This window comes from Tupaia chinensis, unplaced genomic scaffold, assembly GCF_000334495.1.
Source record: "Tupaia chinensis unplaced genomic scaffold, TupChi_1.0 Scaffold000086_1, whole genome shotgun sequence".
Lineage (NCBI taxonomy): Eukaryota > Metazoa > Chordata > Mammalia > Scandentia > Tupaiidae > Tupaia > Tupaia belangeri.
The window spans coordinates 5,628,738-5,644,774 of NW_006159548.1; the positions used below are offsets into that span (position 1 = coordinate 5,628,738).

Genomic DNA, 16,037 nt, shown 5'->3' on the forward strand with positions numbered 1-16,037 from the left:
ATGGTAATGGCTGTGTCGCTGGACTCCCATGTAGTTGATTGCGGTTGGGACTCCAAACCTAGTTCTCAAGGCCAGGTGTCAAGGGTTAGGGGAAGAGAAAAGAGTAGCAGAGAGTGGCAGGCCTGGGCATTGCCAAACATCAGCATTATTATTTAATGGCAGCAGAGTAAGTAACAGGGGAGGGGGGCAGTGAGGTGGGAAGGGGGATGTATTATTTAAGGAGGCAGGGATAGGGGCAAAGTTCACAGTTCCACAGGTTGGGGAAGGAGTGAATCACAGAAAGGAATATATTCCAAAAAAAACTGTAAAAAAATAGTAGAAACTGGATTAGCTGTATTTCTAGGCTAGCCAGCTAAAATAATTACCTCATACAGAAATACAGAATTTATCATGAAAAAAATCTTGAAAACAATGGGTCTTCAAGTGACCTAGGTTCTACTATTAAGTGGAGAACCACCTATAAATTAGAACCAAAGAAGAGTTACCCCAATTTTGGTACCTTATCATAATGTCCAGGTATGCATTAAGAAGATAATTACTCTTTTTTTTAAATAATTTTTATTTTATTTTATTTGTTATTATTATTTTCCAATTTGCTACAGGGCACGCATGCTCACCAGAGAGAGACAGAGAGAGGGAGTAAGAGAGAGAAGGAAAGTGAGAAAGCAAGCTGCCAGGCCTAGGACCTGACCCGCGGTTGGCAATGTGAGAGTCCAGTGCCCCAACCACTGTGCCACCTGATGACCCCAAAGATAGTTTACTCTTAATTTAAAAATTGCTAGTGACCCTTTTGAAGATTATTGATCAGAGATTTTATAGATTAAGTCAGTCAAACTTCAAGTGGAATTTAGCCAAGTTCTGCTGTTACTTTCTTGAGTGATTTGGTTAGTATCAAAGTCTTTTTTTGTCTCCTATTGAGTTTGCCTACTTATTTATTTAAAAGCAAAACAAACAAACAAAACAACCCCGCAGCAGTGGGCTGGCTCTGTGGTGCAGCCTTAATATGCCGCTCAAGAGAAACAGAGTCCCTGGTCAGGTGGGTGCCTGGGCTCTGATGGGCCGGAGAACTGGAGGAAGGGGATTGTGATGTGAGCAGACCCTGTGGGTGGTGCTCATCGCGCTCTCGCTCTCTCTCTCTCTCTCCCTATCCCTATCTCTTTTACTCTCTTATGTGCACACATACACCAATCATTAAAAAAATGAAAAAACATTTAATTTTTTCAATTAAAAAAAGTCAGTCATCGTAACATGGCTTTGTACTCTTTAAAAATTAAACATTTTTATGTGAAATACTTTAGACTTCAGTGAGTTTGAATGAGTTCACTAAAGTCTGGTTGGATTCGTCAACCTAATGGAGAGACTGAGCTTTCTTAAGTTACGAGGTCGGTTGTACAGAGCACATGTTGCTTTGAAGGAAGAGACCTGTCTCTGAGTCAAATAGAAAGCTGGTAAAATGCATGCATTAACAGTTACTGCCCAAGTGTCACAGTTCTAGGAATTCAGCGCTGCTGATTCATATGTTTGATACATTCATTTCTGTCTCTCTTATTTTCATGGGCAAAAAAAGATTAAAAGGTGAGAAATGTAACAGATTTCTTACTTACACATATACACAAATAAGCAGGCATGTCGCAAGCTTGTCGTCTTGGTTATAGAAGCAATTTTGCCACAGAAAGCCATTTGTCTTTCTTTCTATACTTAAGGTCTTTTTTTATGCAGTGAATTAAAGTTTGTAAACAGCAGTGTTCTGACTTCTTTATCTTTGGCTTCCTGGTGCACAGGAAGAATCTAATAGCAGGTATTTGCTTCGCAAGGTCCAAAGGTCAGGGTCCTTTCAGTTTTCTCAGTCTCCCTTTCCTTTCTCATTTCTAGGGGAAAAGGAATAAGGGTGATAAGGATACTTTTTGTGCTGTTTTCACAGTTGTCTGTAAGTCTAAAACTAACTCAAAATAAAAAGCTAAAAAATGATATTTAATGGACCAGCAGTTGGTGTAATGGCTATATCGCAGGACTCCCATGTAGTCGGCCGCAGTTCGAGTCCCGGATCTGGTGGCTTAAACTCACGCTGGGCTTGTGTGTGTGTGTGTCCCCAAGATCCTGAGAGGAGAAGGGAGGAGAAGGGATGGCGGTGTGGCCATCCCGCCTGAGGGCATGATTCCTTGCTTTCTGTCTCTCTGTCTCTCTCTCTTTCTGGCGAGCACATGTGCCTTACAGCAAAAACCTCTCTCCCCCAAAAATGATATTTAATACTTACATAGTACTTACTCTGTTCCAGATGCTCTGTTAACTCTGATTCCTCTCAGCTTCTGAGGGAAACTGTTCCCTTTCTTTGACATATGGAGAAACCAGAATGCAGAGAGGAACATTCCCACGGTTACATGGCCAAGTGGTCACTTTTCAAATCTTCAGTCACATCTTCAATCCTTCTTCTCTCTTTCTCCTTCATTTATCAATTATCATAATATAAAATTATTTTTTAAAAAATAATTATTTAATTAAATTTGTTATTATTATCATTTTTAACTTGACCAGATGGAGACAGAGAGAGAGAGAGAAAGAGAAAGCAAGGTGCCTGGTCCAGGACTCGAACCACAGTAAGCCATATGGGAATCCAGTGCCCTCAACCATCACACCACCGGCCGGCCCCATAAAATAGACATTTTAAAAGTATCTATAGAGGGACCAGCAGTTAGCATAATGGCTGTGTCGCTGGACTCCCAAGTAATCAACCACGGTTCGAGTCCCGGACGCGGTGGCTTAAACTCACGCTGGGCGCGTGTGCGTGCATGCCCAAGATCCTGAGAGGAGAATGGAGGAGAAGGAATTGTGGTGTGGTCATTCTCCTAGAGGGTGTTTTCTGTCTCTCTGTTTCTCTCTGTCTTTCTGGCAAGTGCACGCGCCCTATGGCAAAAACCTCTCAAAAAAAAAAAAAGTATCTGTAGAATATTTTAAAGAATTACTTAATTTTTTATTTCATTGTGATTACTATTTTTTAAATTTACTGTAGGGATGTGGGGGGGGTAGGGGGAGGAAGTCAGCCATCAGGTCTAGGACTCAAGCAGCGTTCGGCCTTGTGGGAGTCCAGCACCTCAACTACAATGCCACCTACTGGCCCCTAGAATTTATTTTTTAGAGGTTATATGTTTGGTCTTAAATTTAAAGGTTGTGAGTTGAACCTTACTTGTTTTCTCTAACTAAAAAACTGTAATTAACTGGCTTTTTACTTATACATGTTCTTGATTGATTTTTCCTCCCTTAGGCACCCAAGGAAGAAGACATGTCCTTTACTTGGTAGTCAGTGTGTTGGCAGAATCAAACTGTATAGACTACTAAATTAAAATACGAAGTGACTTTGACAATTTGGGGAAATTAATTAGTGAACTTTGGTAGCATTAAGAGCAAGAGAGTTTACTTGAGGACAAAACAAACTTTTTAAGTTAGGGAACTCACCAAGTTTGTACATGTCTGACAAAGAGAGATGACAGATACAGAGCTGACCCTCAGCAGATATGAGTCAGATATGCAACACTGACACCAGTGAAATTAGCATGGGGCGTTGGTGGGGCGACAGGCAGGCGACCTGTCCGTGAGTCCCTAGAGTGAAATCAGAACGTGCTTTTCCTTACAGATTTTAAAATGGTAAAAGTGACTGCCTAACTTAAAAGGTCTCTCCAGGACAGGAATATTGTCTGATTTGTCATCCATCTCCTCATTTTATCTTACACAAAATAAACTATTAGTAATTTATTTCTGTAGTTCTTGGCTTATAAAATTTTTAACTTATAAAATAGTTAACTTGTAAGATGCTTAAAATCCAAGCTTGGTTGTGTATAAATGTAACCACTATATAATTATAGCATCTTTCAGAGTTGTAAAGAGTTACCCCAACTGGACCAGCAGTTAGCGTAATGGCTATGTCGCTGGACTCCCACGTAGTCGACCGCGGTTCGCGACCCAGACCAGGTGGCTTAAAACTCACGCCGGGCGCGTGTGCGTGTGTGCCCAAGATCCCGAGAGGAGAATGGAGGAGAAGGGATTGCGGCGTGACCATCCCCCCTGGGGGGTGATTTCTCGCTTTCTGTCTCTCTGTCAGTCTCTGTCTGTCTGGTGAGCGCATGCGCCCTATAGCGAAAACCTCTCCAAAAAAAAAAAAAGAAAAAGAAAAGTTACCCCAACTGCCCCCTCTCCTTTCTCCCTCTTTTTGGCCACTCAGCACTGCAGACCCATACCAGAATCTTTCTAAGGGCAGAGAATAGTAAATTGGGGCAGCCGTGAACTCAGGAAAACCTGACATTCACAATGGAAAAGAAGGGCCAACATGCAGAAATGGAAGAACTTGGGATCTCACACAGTACTTCTGGGATGGGGAAGGGGGTCTCCTTTATTGTTTTAAAGAGAGAATTTTGTTATAGGGCCTGTGCACTCACTGCAAAGACAGAGACAGAAGGCAAGAAATCACCCCCCAGGGGAATTTGGGCGTGGCATGCACACGTCCAGCATGAGTTTAAGCCACGAGGCTAGCAAGTGGCATGGTGCGTAGGGTGCTGGATCCCACCTGGCCGACCGTGGTTCGAGTCCTGGACCTGGCAGCTTGCTTTCTCACTTTCCCTCTCTCTCTCTCTCTGGTGAGCACATGTGTCCTATAGCAAATTAAAAATAATCATAATAATAAATAAAAGTAAATAAATGAAGAAGGTCCCCTAGGAGTGTGTACTTTCCTCAGCACATGTCTCTTTTAGTATTATATGTTCCTTTATGATTATTTAATTAGCCAGTCCCTGCCTCCCTCGCTAGACTGTTAGCGTTACAGCAACAAGGACACTTTCTGGGTCCTGCTCACAGAGAGACTATCAGTTTCTTGTCTAGCGGCTGCCACCTGATAGGTAGTTAAGAATTATTTGTAGATAGAACAAGTAGCAGTGCTATGCAGTTCCCGCCCAGTTTTCATTGAGATGAGGGCAGAATCAGTCTTCGACAGCTTTCTGTGAGCTCTTTCCACTTGGGGTTCAAGCCTTGCAAAGCTCTGGGCTTATGTATACAAGACAGGGACAACCCCAAAGTCCTCCCTCGTCTCTGTATGCTCATGTAGCCGCTGTCTGGTTTGTTTCCTCTGGTTACACATCGCAGCTACTGAAAAGTAAAAAGGGGTAACAGTGTTTGAGAACATAAATGAGATGTACCTAAAAGAACAGGATTCAGGTTTTAGCTTTTCTGCTCGCTAATTGTGAGACCTTGCTTCAACTCTTTAAATGATAAAGTGAGAAAAGTAATAGTTCTTCAGGCGATTTCTCGGAGAACAAATGGCGTGGTGCGTGTTGGAGTGCGTGTTGGAGTACTGGGCATTGTGCCTGGCATGTAACTAGTGCACAGTACCCGTGAGCAGTGATCGTTTTTATTGTCACGTTTGTCATTTTTTATAGGCTGATTTGTGTTTCTTAAAATTCATAGCTTGGGACCAGCAGTTAGTGTAATCCAGTAGGCCTGGTGTCCTTATAAAAGAGACACACCAGGAGCCGTCGCACACAGTGTGAAAACGTGCCGGGACGCAGAGAGCAGACCATCTTCTCCAAGGAAACAGGCTTAGGAGAAACCAAGCCTGTGAGCACGTTGATTTTGGACTTCCAGCCTCTAAAACTGTGAGAACAGGAGTTTGTGCTGTTTAAGCCACGCAGTCTGCAGTATTTTTATGGCCGCACTAGCTGGTTAATGTCGTCCTCATTATTGTCTTAGTACTCTTCTCCCTAGTCTTCACTTCCTCCTGTTTTCTCCGTATCCCTCTAATGTCAGGTTTTCTTCTGCTGTAGAACTCTCATGAGCTATTATTGATTAGTCTTACTCAACCAACCTCAAAGGACTCTTTTTTCCCTCTTCTAGTTTGTCATTTTTTTTTTTTTTCTCCAAAGGACACACACATTCACCAGAGAGAGAGATAGGAAAAAGCACTCCCCAGTGGGCATGGCCATGCCACGGCCCCTTCTCCATTTCTCATACTGTCGGAATTTGGGGCATCCATACATATGCATGTGGTATAGTTTTCAAACTGCCAGAGCTGGGATTCAAACCACGGTCGACCATATGACTCCAGTACTGCAGAGCAGCACCTCACTGCTTGTGCCACCATGGCTGGGCCTCATACGTCTTATCTTGATTGATAGTACTCCTGTCCATTCAGGCACCTTAGCCAAAAGTCTGCAAGGGAAATGCCATCCTTTCATGCCCTTTCTCTACACATCCCTACCCCATGTAATTATTACCAGGTCTTTTTGACTCCAGGTCCATCATCACTAATTTAGCTCAGGCTCCACTATTTCTCGCTTGGATTTGTCAGATAATCCCCCAACACATCTCTCTGCCTCTAATGAAAACTTCTCGCTAATTCGTCCTTCTGTCTGTCTTCTGATCTTTGATGTAGGATCATGTTTCTCCATTAGTTCGTGTTTCCCATTCTATTTCAGTAGAGTCGCAACCTCTAAGCACTACATGCCAGGCTCTTTAGGATCTGGCTTTGATTTCCTCTCCAGTCTTGAATTTTTCTGCTCCTGAAAACATACCATCCTGGGACCAGCAGGTGACATAATGGTTATGTCGCTGGACTCCCACATAGTTGACCGTGTTTTGAGTCCCATACCCAGCCACTTCAAACTCACACCAGGCGCATGTGCATGTGTGCCTAAGATCCAGAGAGGATAACGGAGAAGGGATTGTGGTGTGGCCATCCCCCTGCCCCGGGAGGGGGGGGTTTCTTGCTTTCTGTCTTTCTGTCTCTCCAGCCAGCACGCGCACCCTATAATAAAAATCTCTTAAAAAAAAATACCACCTGGACCAGTTGGTGATGTGCTGGCTAAGGGAGCTGGCCCCTACATGGCTGGCTGTGTAGTTTAAGTCCTAGACCAGGTGGCTTGAAAAACATGGTGGGCACTCGTGCATGTGTGCCTCAAAGTCCTAAAAGGAGAAGTGGGTGAGAAGGGATTGCAGTGTGATCATCTTCCATGAAGGGAGGGTGCGTTCTCTCTCTTTCCTCCTCTCTGTCTCTCTCCAGTGTGTGTACCGGTCCTCTAGCAAATTGAGAACAAAAACAAAAAGCACACCTTGCCGTCCAGCTATAGCGAATGACTTTGCACACACTTGAATATGTACTGTCCTTTTTAAAAAAATATATTTTTTTAGGGACCAGCAGTTAGCATAATGGCTATGTCGCTGGACTCCCACGTAGTAGACCATGGGTCTTCTCCCAGTGGCTTAAAACTCACGCTGGGCGCATGTGTGTGTGTACCCAAGATCCCGGGAGGAGAATGGAGGAGAAGGGATTGCAGCGTGGCCGTCCCCCCTGGTGGGTGATTTCTCGCTTTCTGTCTTTCTGTCTCTCTCTGTCTGTCTGGTGAGCACACGCACCCTATAGCAAAAACCTCTCCAAAAAAAAAATTAAAAAAAATATTTTTTAGAAAGAGATTTTTGCCATAGACACATGCACTTGCCAGAGAGACAGAGAGAGACACAAAGTGAGAAATCACCCCTCGGCGGGGATGACCACGCCACATCCCTTCTCCTCCATTCTCCTCTTGGGATCTTGGGCACATACGCACATGCGTTTGGCCTGAGTTTTAAGCCTCCAGGTCTGGGACTCGAACCTCAGTCAACTATGGGGAAGTCCAGCGATGCAACCATTATGCCATCTGCTGGTCCCTGTACTGTCCTTTTATGCCATCAGTGCCCTGCACATACGTTTACATTTGCCTGGAATATTCTTCTTTCTTTCCTGACTTAACTCCTGCCGCTTTTTTTAGTTTGCAACACAACTGGCATTTCTTTCTAGCACCTCTCTCCCTTCCCAGGCGGTGTGGGCCCTGTGTACCCCAGGTGTATTTCTGATGTTGCAGTTACCTCACAAAATTATCATCCTTGTTTCTATGGTATCCTCTTCCCAGAAACTGTAAGTTAAGAACAGGGCAGGTTTTTTCAGTTTTGTGTCTCAAACACCTTCTAGCATCTGACACGTAGGGGCTCAGCAGATGTTGGTTTAAAGAGGGAATGAGAAGCCTGCCAAAGCAGGAGGACTGTCAACCACGGAAGTGTTTCCATGTGAATTTCTAGAGTCTCTTTTCCTAGATATTCCAAGGACAGTTTTAGGCCTCAGTGTTTCTAGGTTGGTTCAAGGGTGGCCTTTCATCAGTTTCATGACACGCGAAGAAAGCGTTCGAATCTGGTATTTCGGGGTCAGAGTAGACGAAGCTCCCAGAAGAGCTCCTTCAGGAGAGAGCTAGCAGACCTGATCACACAGTCATCCACTTTTCTCAGCTGCAAAAGGGGTTACCCCATTTAGTTATGCTTCCTCTTTTGTAAAAGCTGAGATTTCCTGTTCCAGAAGGGAGTACACTTTCATTAAGAAGCGTTAAGTCCAGTTTTCTTTTAAGTCTGACTGATGCTCTGATAGTTACTTCGGGGGGGTTTCCAGCCTTGGGAAAAGAATGAATAACTCAGCTCTTGACTGCATAGTTTTACTCTGTTCTTCGTGCTGTGTGAAATGCTCGCTTATTTAGTGCCCGTGTTATGCATTTAAGAAGGGCTAAACGTAAAAATTTTTCTCCCTTATTTCCACTTAGACATAACTTCCACAGGGCCTTTCTCGTCAGTAAATGAGGTCCTGTTTATCTTTGTGTCCTAATCTACAACTTATAACGTGCACGACAGTAGCTTATTTCCTAGCCCATTAAAAGTTTTTCTTAAGTGTGTGGTAATTAATTTATGTTCTATAGAGGAGAAAATGCAGATAAAAGTACTTGAGGAGCAACTTTTACTGGAGGAGATAATGGACTAGAGGGAAGTGGAGAATAAGTGAACGAAGGAGTATAAAGGACTCCTCGGATCCGTCTGCGGAGCCGGCATCGTAGGAATTGTGTTAGCCTGCTCTAAAGGTTGTCTCGTCCTGTCACTGCCAGGACTTTGAGGCGACTTAACTATACCCTCTCTTCACACCGTCCTGCCTTGTGGCATGTCATGCTGCATTGGTGTGATAGAGGCACGGTTGTACGGAGTCAAAAGGTTTCCTAGAGGTTTCTGACAACAGAGGTGGTGGCTTTAGATGTCGTTTCTACCTCCAGCCTTGCCATTTCAGTCATTATCATAGGAAGATTTAAAAGGTGCATGAAGGGGCCAGCAGTTGGTGTAGTGGTTAGGATGCTGGATCCCACATGACCGACTCTGTGGTTTGAGTCCCAGGCTTAGCAGCTTGAAAACCCTTCCAGGCGCGTGTGAGTGTGCGTGCGAATCTCTCCCTTGGAGTGAGTCCTTATGATGCGCCAGGCACTGTTTTAGGTACTGGGGTTTTATTGGTGAACAGCTGATAAACATCTTGTCTTGGTCATGTTAATATTCTTGTGGGAAAGGCGGCTGGATAATTATTAAAATAGTTCATAAAGTATGTAAGTATGTCGGAATGTACTAAGCACTATGGGTTTTCGCTTCTCTCACCCCAGTTCAGGGCCACCAGTCCTAGGCCTGGCAGCTTGTTTCTCTCTCTCTTTCTCTGGTGAGTGCACGTGCCCTAGAGCAAAATTTTTAAAAATAATAAATAAAATTTAATCTTAAAAATAAAACCTCTTAAGCACTCAATAAATACGAGTTTCTCATTTGTATAAACCTCACATGCACGTAAGACTCAAAAGTTACCCTGTTTGGAAACAGAATGAAGTATAGGAGTGTCATTCATTTTGAATCTTCTCAAAAGATGGAAGCAAATGGGGGGCTAGCAGTTAGCATAATGGCTATGTCGCTGGACTCCCACGTAGTCGACCGTGGGTCAAGTCCCGGACCTGGTGGCTTAAACTCACGCCGGGCGCATGTGCATGCGTGCCCAAAATCCCGAGAGGAGAATGAAGGAGAAGGGATTGCAGCGTGGCCATCCCTGGGGGGGTGATTTCTCGCTTTCTGTCTCTCTCTGTCTGTCTGGTGAGTGCACGAGCCCTATAGTAAAAACCTCTCCAAAAAAAGAAAAGAAAAGAAAAAAAGATGGAAGAAAATGGGAGTTGTCAAACACTCCTACTTCTTACACGTTTCTTTTCCTTAGAGGTGGTCTATTTTCCAGATCGATGATCAGGTGAGTATGAGAAGCCACGCCCTCAGCAGTCACGGTGGGTAGTGTACATGCTTGGTTGAGAGCCTCCTGGCTAGGGCGTTTTGGGTACCCAGTAGAACGCTCCTCTGAGTAGTTGTTTGTTTCCAGTTGTGCCACTGAAACGCCAGTTCTTTTCTGGCCTTCCGTTCTTCCCAAGAGGGATCAAGTCCTGCCGTTGAAGGCGACGTGTCTTGAGGTGCTCACCTCTAGTCGTCGGCTTGGCTGAGATGCTCATCCTGCTGGGTGTTTGGGTGATGATAATTCCCCTCCATATCCTGTGTCCTTTTCATTCACCTTATCATAACTCTAGGCTCTTTGGATCACCCAGTTCTCTTCCAGCCTAGCCATAGGCAGTTTCAAAATTACTGCTCTCCTCTAACAGCCATATTGAGCTATCCTCGGACGGAACTAGGCATTACACTTGCTATTCCCTCTGAGTGACCGTTTTTCCACCCCTTTCTCATAATTGTTCCCTTTCGTTTCCTTCAAGTCCGTGCTCAAAAATCACATCGTGAGTCCTCCCTAACCATCCAATTGATATTGCAAACTGCGCAGGCTTTCCCAATCTCCTCTGTGCTGTTAGAAACAAAAGAGAAGCAAAAACCCGTAGTGCTTAGTACATTCCGACATACTTACATACTTTATGAACTATTTTAATAATTATCCGGCCGCCTTTCCCACAAGAATATTAACATCACCAAGACAAGACGTTTATCAGCTGTTCACCGATAAAACCCCAAAACCTAAAACAGTGCCTGGCGCATCATAAGGACTCACATATCTGTTGAATGAATGAATGTGTGAATGAATGAATACAAGAAATTGAGAGTTGGGACCAGGAGATGGTGTAATGGTTACGACGCTGGACTCCCACATGGCTCACAGCAGTTTGAGTTCAGGACCTGGCAGCTTAAAACTCACCCAGGGTGTGTGTGAGTGCATCATAAGGACTCACATATCTGTTGAATGAATGAATGTGTGAATGAATGAATACAAGAAATTGAGAGTTGGGACCAGGAGATGGTGTAATGGTTACGACGCTGGACTCCCACATGGCTCACAGCAGTTTGAGTTCAGGACCTGGCAGCTTAAAACTCACACAGGGTATGTGTGTGTGCGTGCCCAAAATCCTGAGAGGAGAATGGAAGAGGAGAAGGGATTGCAGCATCGTCATCCCCTCTGTGGGGGTGATTTCTTGCTTTCTGTCTGTCTCTGTATCCAGCGAGCACACATGCCCTATAGCAAACATCTCTCTTAAAAGAGAAAAAAAGAAAAGAAATCAAGAGTTAAAAACTCTTGAAACAAAAACTGGGTGCATTCGTGTGCGTGTAGTCTCATTGGACGTTGTCTGTACTTAGGATTCATAACGTGTGTCAATTAAATATGCCATGTCTTTTATTAGATGGTCAGTACTTTGATTTTTCTTTTCTTTTTTCTTTTATTGCCAGAGGGGATATGCTCCCCAGAGAGAGACCAATGGGAAGAGAGAGAGAATGCACCCTCTAGTGGGGTGTGGTCACTACACAGTCCCTTCTCCATTTCTCCATCCCACTGGGATTTGGGAACACACACACACACACACACACGCACACAACTGGCATGTTTTTAAAGCCTCTGGGGCTGGGACTTGAACTGCAGTCACTCACATCAGGTAGGTTCACCTCCCTTACCCACTGCTCTGCTGGGCCAGCCCTTTCAGTGCTTTTCATTATTTGTGTTACTTGATTGTCTATCCTGACGCCTGGCACAGGACCTGGAATCCTGTGAGCGAGCTGAAATGGATGGTGATAGCTACCACCACCGCCAGCAGCAGGCAGAGCAAGGCCCCTTAGCCATGTGAGTCATGCAGCTGGGGAAACATCCCGGCTTCAGTTTGCCGTCTCAGTGTCAAAGGGTAGGAACGGGAAGCGGTGTCTCTGAGAGGAGCCCAGAACTGTGGGCTCGGAACTGCACGTGCTGTGCGGTCAGAGAATTGCTGTGGCTTTATAAGCCTCTTGGAGATTTAAAGTGTTAACAGCGGTGATTCCAAGGCATAGTGTGGGGGCCAGATATAAATAGCACGACACAACTGGGTAATGTGCCACGGCCAAGCTTCGGCTCGGGTGTTTATAAAAAGAAAAGCATTCCCTTCTCAGCTCTCGCTGTCAACAACATCCCGTCCTGAAGGCAGAGTGGGGACCCAGTCTGAGACATAGCATCACTTAAGCCTCCTCCTAAAGCACAAAAGCCAGGTAAACATTTTGACTTATTACAGACTACGGAGATGCAAAACTTTCAGGAAACTCCTGAGCCAGAGGCCGGCCTGGCCCGTGACGCCTGTGACAAGTATCTGTCAAGTCGTCTCTTTCAAATCGTTTTTTGGAAAGGGACATTTAACACAGAAGTGACATTTAGGAGCTAGGTTGTAATATCTTTAGTAAAAAGAAACTGCTTAAGAGAGATGGGAAATTGAGGCCAAACTCATCTGTAAAGGGGAAGACTGTCTCCCTTCCTGTGCTGTTCAGTCCCGCTTTCAGAATCGGGACCGTGGTGATCGATAGGATAACATAGAGGCTTGCTTTCCGCTCCAGGACGGTCGACTTCGTTGGAGGTATGTGGAAGGAGCGGTGGACTTGCTGCTGTGGCCTTTAATTGAATTGGGTAAAGGCTCTGGGACAGCGTCAGCCTTGGAGGGCCTCTTACCCTCCTGCTTACCCCTTTCATCGTAAATACTGGGATGGATATTGGGCATTCAGCCAGTAGAGTTTATAATCTAAATAGAATCGCTGCCTACCCAGTTCCTCCTCATTCTCATTCCTGCCTTCGGAAAGTTAAGCAAGACACCTGTTTTACCCTTAGGCGTCTCATGATTGCAAATATGAGGGCATGTCTAAAAGTCTGCAGAAAAATAGAGCTTCTTTTACTGTAAACAATTTTGTAAATATGAGCTTATTTTATTGTAAACAATTTTGTAAATATGAACCTATTTTACTGTAAACAATTTTGAAATCCATAGGGTTTTCATAATGTGCCTTTTTCCATGAACTCTTCGAAGAGCCCTTCCTTGTATTAGGGCAAAGCAGGGGGATAGTCTGCTTTGTACAGCTACCGGCCTTTTTCACCTCTATCCCACCCAGACGTGCACGGCTTAGTGTGCACAGAGAATGGAAGAGTGGGTCATGTGTCTGGACACATTCCTGGACGATTCTTAGAAACTGGGAGCTAGGGGACCTGACCGATTCGCGACTGCTGTTTTTATTCGTAGTTCACGTTGTTTGCTGTGCGTGCTGAGAAGAGAGTTAGAGTTAGGAAGAAAACATGACTGTCTGTGACCGCGGTGGGAGAGACATATCTGGAGAATATGGAAATGGACAGATTGAATCTTTAGCAAGTCACTGAAGTTCTTAGATTTCGTTTCCTTGTCTGTAAAACAAGGGTATTAAACTACTAGGTAAGACCTGGCAGCTCTTCTAGTCGTTAGGGATTTACTGATAATCTCTCCATACCACCTCTCACCCAGAAAGAAAAAATGTATAATGTCACTCTGTTCTACTAAACCTCTTTTTCAAGTCCACTAAATTGGAATTTCTTCACTTTAGAAGAGAAAAATGAAGACAGGACATTTTGAAATGGTCACCGTCCTGCTGGCGGCCATGATTCTAGTGGACATCTTCCAGGTAATGCTGGGAATGGGAAGCATGTGGCCATTGGAATGGGAACTTCTGATATCACACTGCCTGGGGCGTCTGTGTGGGTTGGTGATGGCAATGAGAGCGGGTAGGATAGGTAAATGAATTACATGCCACTGGTTTTTCTCTTTTCATAGATGTCTTTGCAAAATGCATCATGACTTTCCAATGACCCAATAATTGCAGAAAATTTCCACCACCCCCTAAAAGAAGCCCTGTACATAATAGTATTGATACTAGCAGCGAGCCACAGTTCTCTCCTTCCCGTATTCCCTGGCCACCACTCTTCTGTTCTCTGACTCTGTGGATTTACCTTTTCTGAATATTGCTTCTGAATGGAATCATGCAATGTGTGGCCTTTTGTGTCTGGCTTTTTTCACTTGGCGTAATATTTTTTCAGGGTCCATCCCTGTTGTAGCATAGTATATGCGGGGACTTCATAGAAAGCGGAATTACAGTCCAGATTTAATTTGGTGTAAACATTTTGAAATCCACGCATAGATTTTCTTTTTCAAATTTTGCCCAATGGCACATGAGCTTGACAGAAAAGGGGAGAGAGAGGAAGTGAGAAAGCACTCCTCCCTGGGGAATGGTCACACCCCAACCCTCCTCCATTCCTCTCTCCTCTCGGGATTTTGGGCATGCACACTGGTGAGTCTCTCTAGTTACTTGAACTGGGCAGTTGGTCCTGTGGGTTCCAGCCACCTTAACCACCCCAGGACTGGCCCAGTTTTTGGTTTTGTTTTTGTTTTTTCATAATATGCATTTTCTATGAAATGTTTGAAGACTCCCTCATATCAGTACTTCATTCTTTTTTTTTTTTAGAGGCTTTTTGCTATAGGGCACATGCGCTCGCCAGACAGAGAGAGACAGAGAGACAGAAAATGAGAAATCACCCCTTAGGGGGGATGGCCACGCCACAATCCCTTCTCCTCCATTCTCCTCTGGGGATCTTGGGCACACACGCACACACGCCCAGCGTGAGTTTTAAGCCACGGGGTCCAGGACGCGAACTTCGGTCAACTACGTGGGAGTCCAGCAACACAGCCATTACGCTAACTGCTGGTCCTGGTCAGTACTTCGTTCTTTTTAATACTGGAATAATACTCTGCTGATGACTGTGACATACTTCATTGGTCAGTTGATGGACATTTCAGTTACTCCTCCTTTCTGGCTGCTACGAGTAGTGCTGCTCTGAATGTCCATGTACAAATACCTGTGTGATCGTGTTTCCTTTTATTTTTTAAAATTTAACAGTCACATCTTTATTGATAGTTCCATGTTTTTATAATAAATTTCTGATCATTGAAGTTCCTCAGTATGAAATTTTGTGTCAGTGGATAAATCAGAGGAAGAAAATATTGCCATCTTCTCCTTTCGTACCTGCCCCTCAGCATTCATTCATTTGTCTCTGAATGGTGGTGGCATTTGTTGGCTTTGTCACTGCTCAAGGCACGCACTGTACAGAACACACCATCAGCTGCAGTGTCTGGCCAGGAAGGCTTGATGTCTAAAATTAGACACGTGGAGACTGGCTGGAGGCATGAGGAAAAGGCAGGCACATGTCGGGTCAACTCTGCTAGGATGTGAGGAATACGGGAAGTAGTTCCGGGGTCCGATGTCCTGTCCTGTGTTGGAGTCCAGGCAGTGGCCTCCAGGCTGCTCTCTGGTACATTCTGTGCTGCGGAGGAAGGCGCATTTCTTGGCTATGAGACAGCTGTGATTTGATCTTCTAAAGCTCAAATTGCCATGTCAAGAAACTGACCTACAAACTGACCTGCGAATGCAGGGGTCTCAGTGCCTTCCCCGACAGAATACTCTACGGCTGGGAATCGAGACAGTCTCAGTGCTGGTTCAGTTCTCTCGTTTGCAAAATGGTGTTAACAACTCTGCCCAAGCTTTCATGGGCATTATGAAGACAGAATTACACTCTTTTTTAAAAAAGAATTATTTTATTTAACTTTATTTATTTATTTATTTATTTATTTATTTATTTATTTTAATTTGACCAGAGAGGGACAGAGTGAGAGTGAGAGAGAGAAAAAAAAAGAGAAAGTGAGAAAGCAAGTCACCAGGCCGGGACTCAAACTGCGGTCCCCATGTGGGAATCCAGAGCTCTCAATCACCACACCACCTGCTGGCCCCCCAGAATTACACTTTTTAAAAAGTGCTACATAGGGACCAGCAGTTAGTGTAATGGCCATGTCGCTGGACTCCCATGTAGTCGACTGCGGTTCATGTCCTGGAACCGGTGGCTT

The 16,037-nt window shown here is 44.5% G+C and overlaps 1 protein-coding gene across 10 annotated transcripts in view; it reads left to right on the top strand.

The window, feature by feature from the left end:
* ART3 (ADP-ribosyltransferase 3 (inactive)) overlaps positions 1 to 16,037 on the top strand; it is a 75,986-nt gene that overhangs the window by 38,142 nt on the left and 21,807 nt on the right. For 7 of the 10 annotated variants that reach the window (XM_006142950.1, XM_006142957.1, XM_006142956.2 and 4 more), the window contains exon 2: positions 13,690 to 13,767. In XM_006142950.1, coding sequence (XP_006143012.1) covers positions 13,699 to 13,767 — 69 coding nt within the window. In that variant the 5' untranslated portion in view covers positions 13,690 to 13,698. Of the gene's footprint in view, positions 1 to 12,206; positions 12,343 to 12,626; positions 12,702 to 13,377; positions 13,542 to 13,689; positions 13,768 to 16,037 lie in introns of those variants that run through there. The other 3 variants (XM_006142951.2, XM_006142954.3, XM_006142953.2) reach the window with 3 other exon arrangements.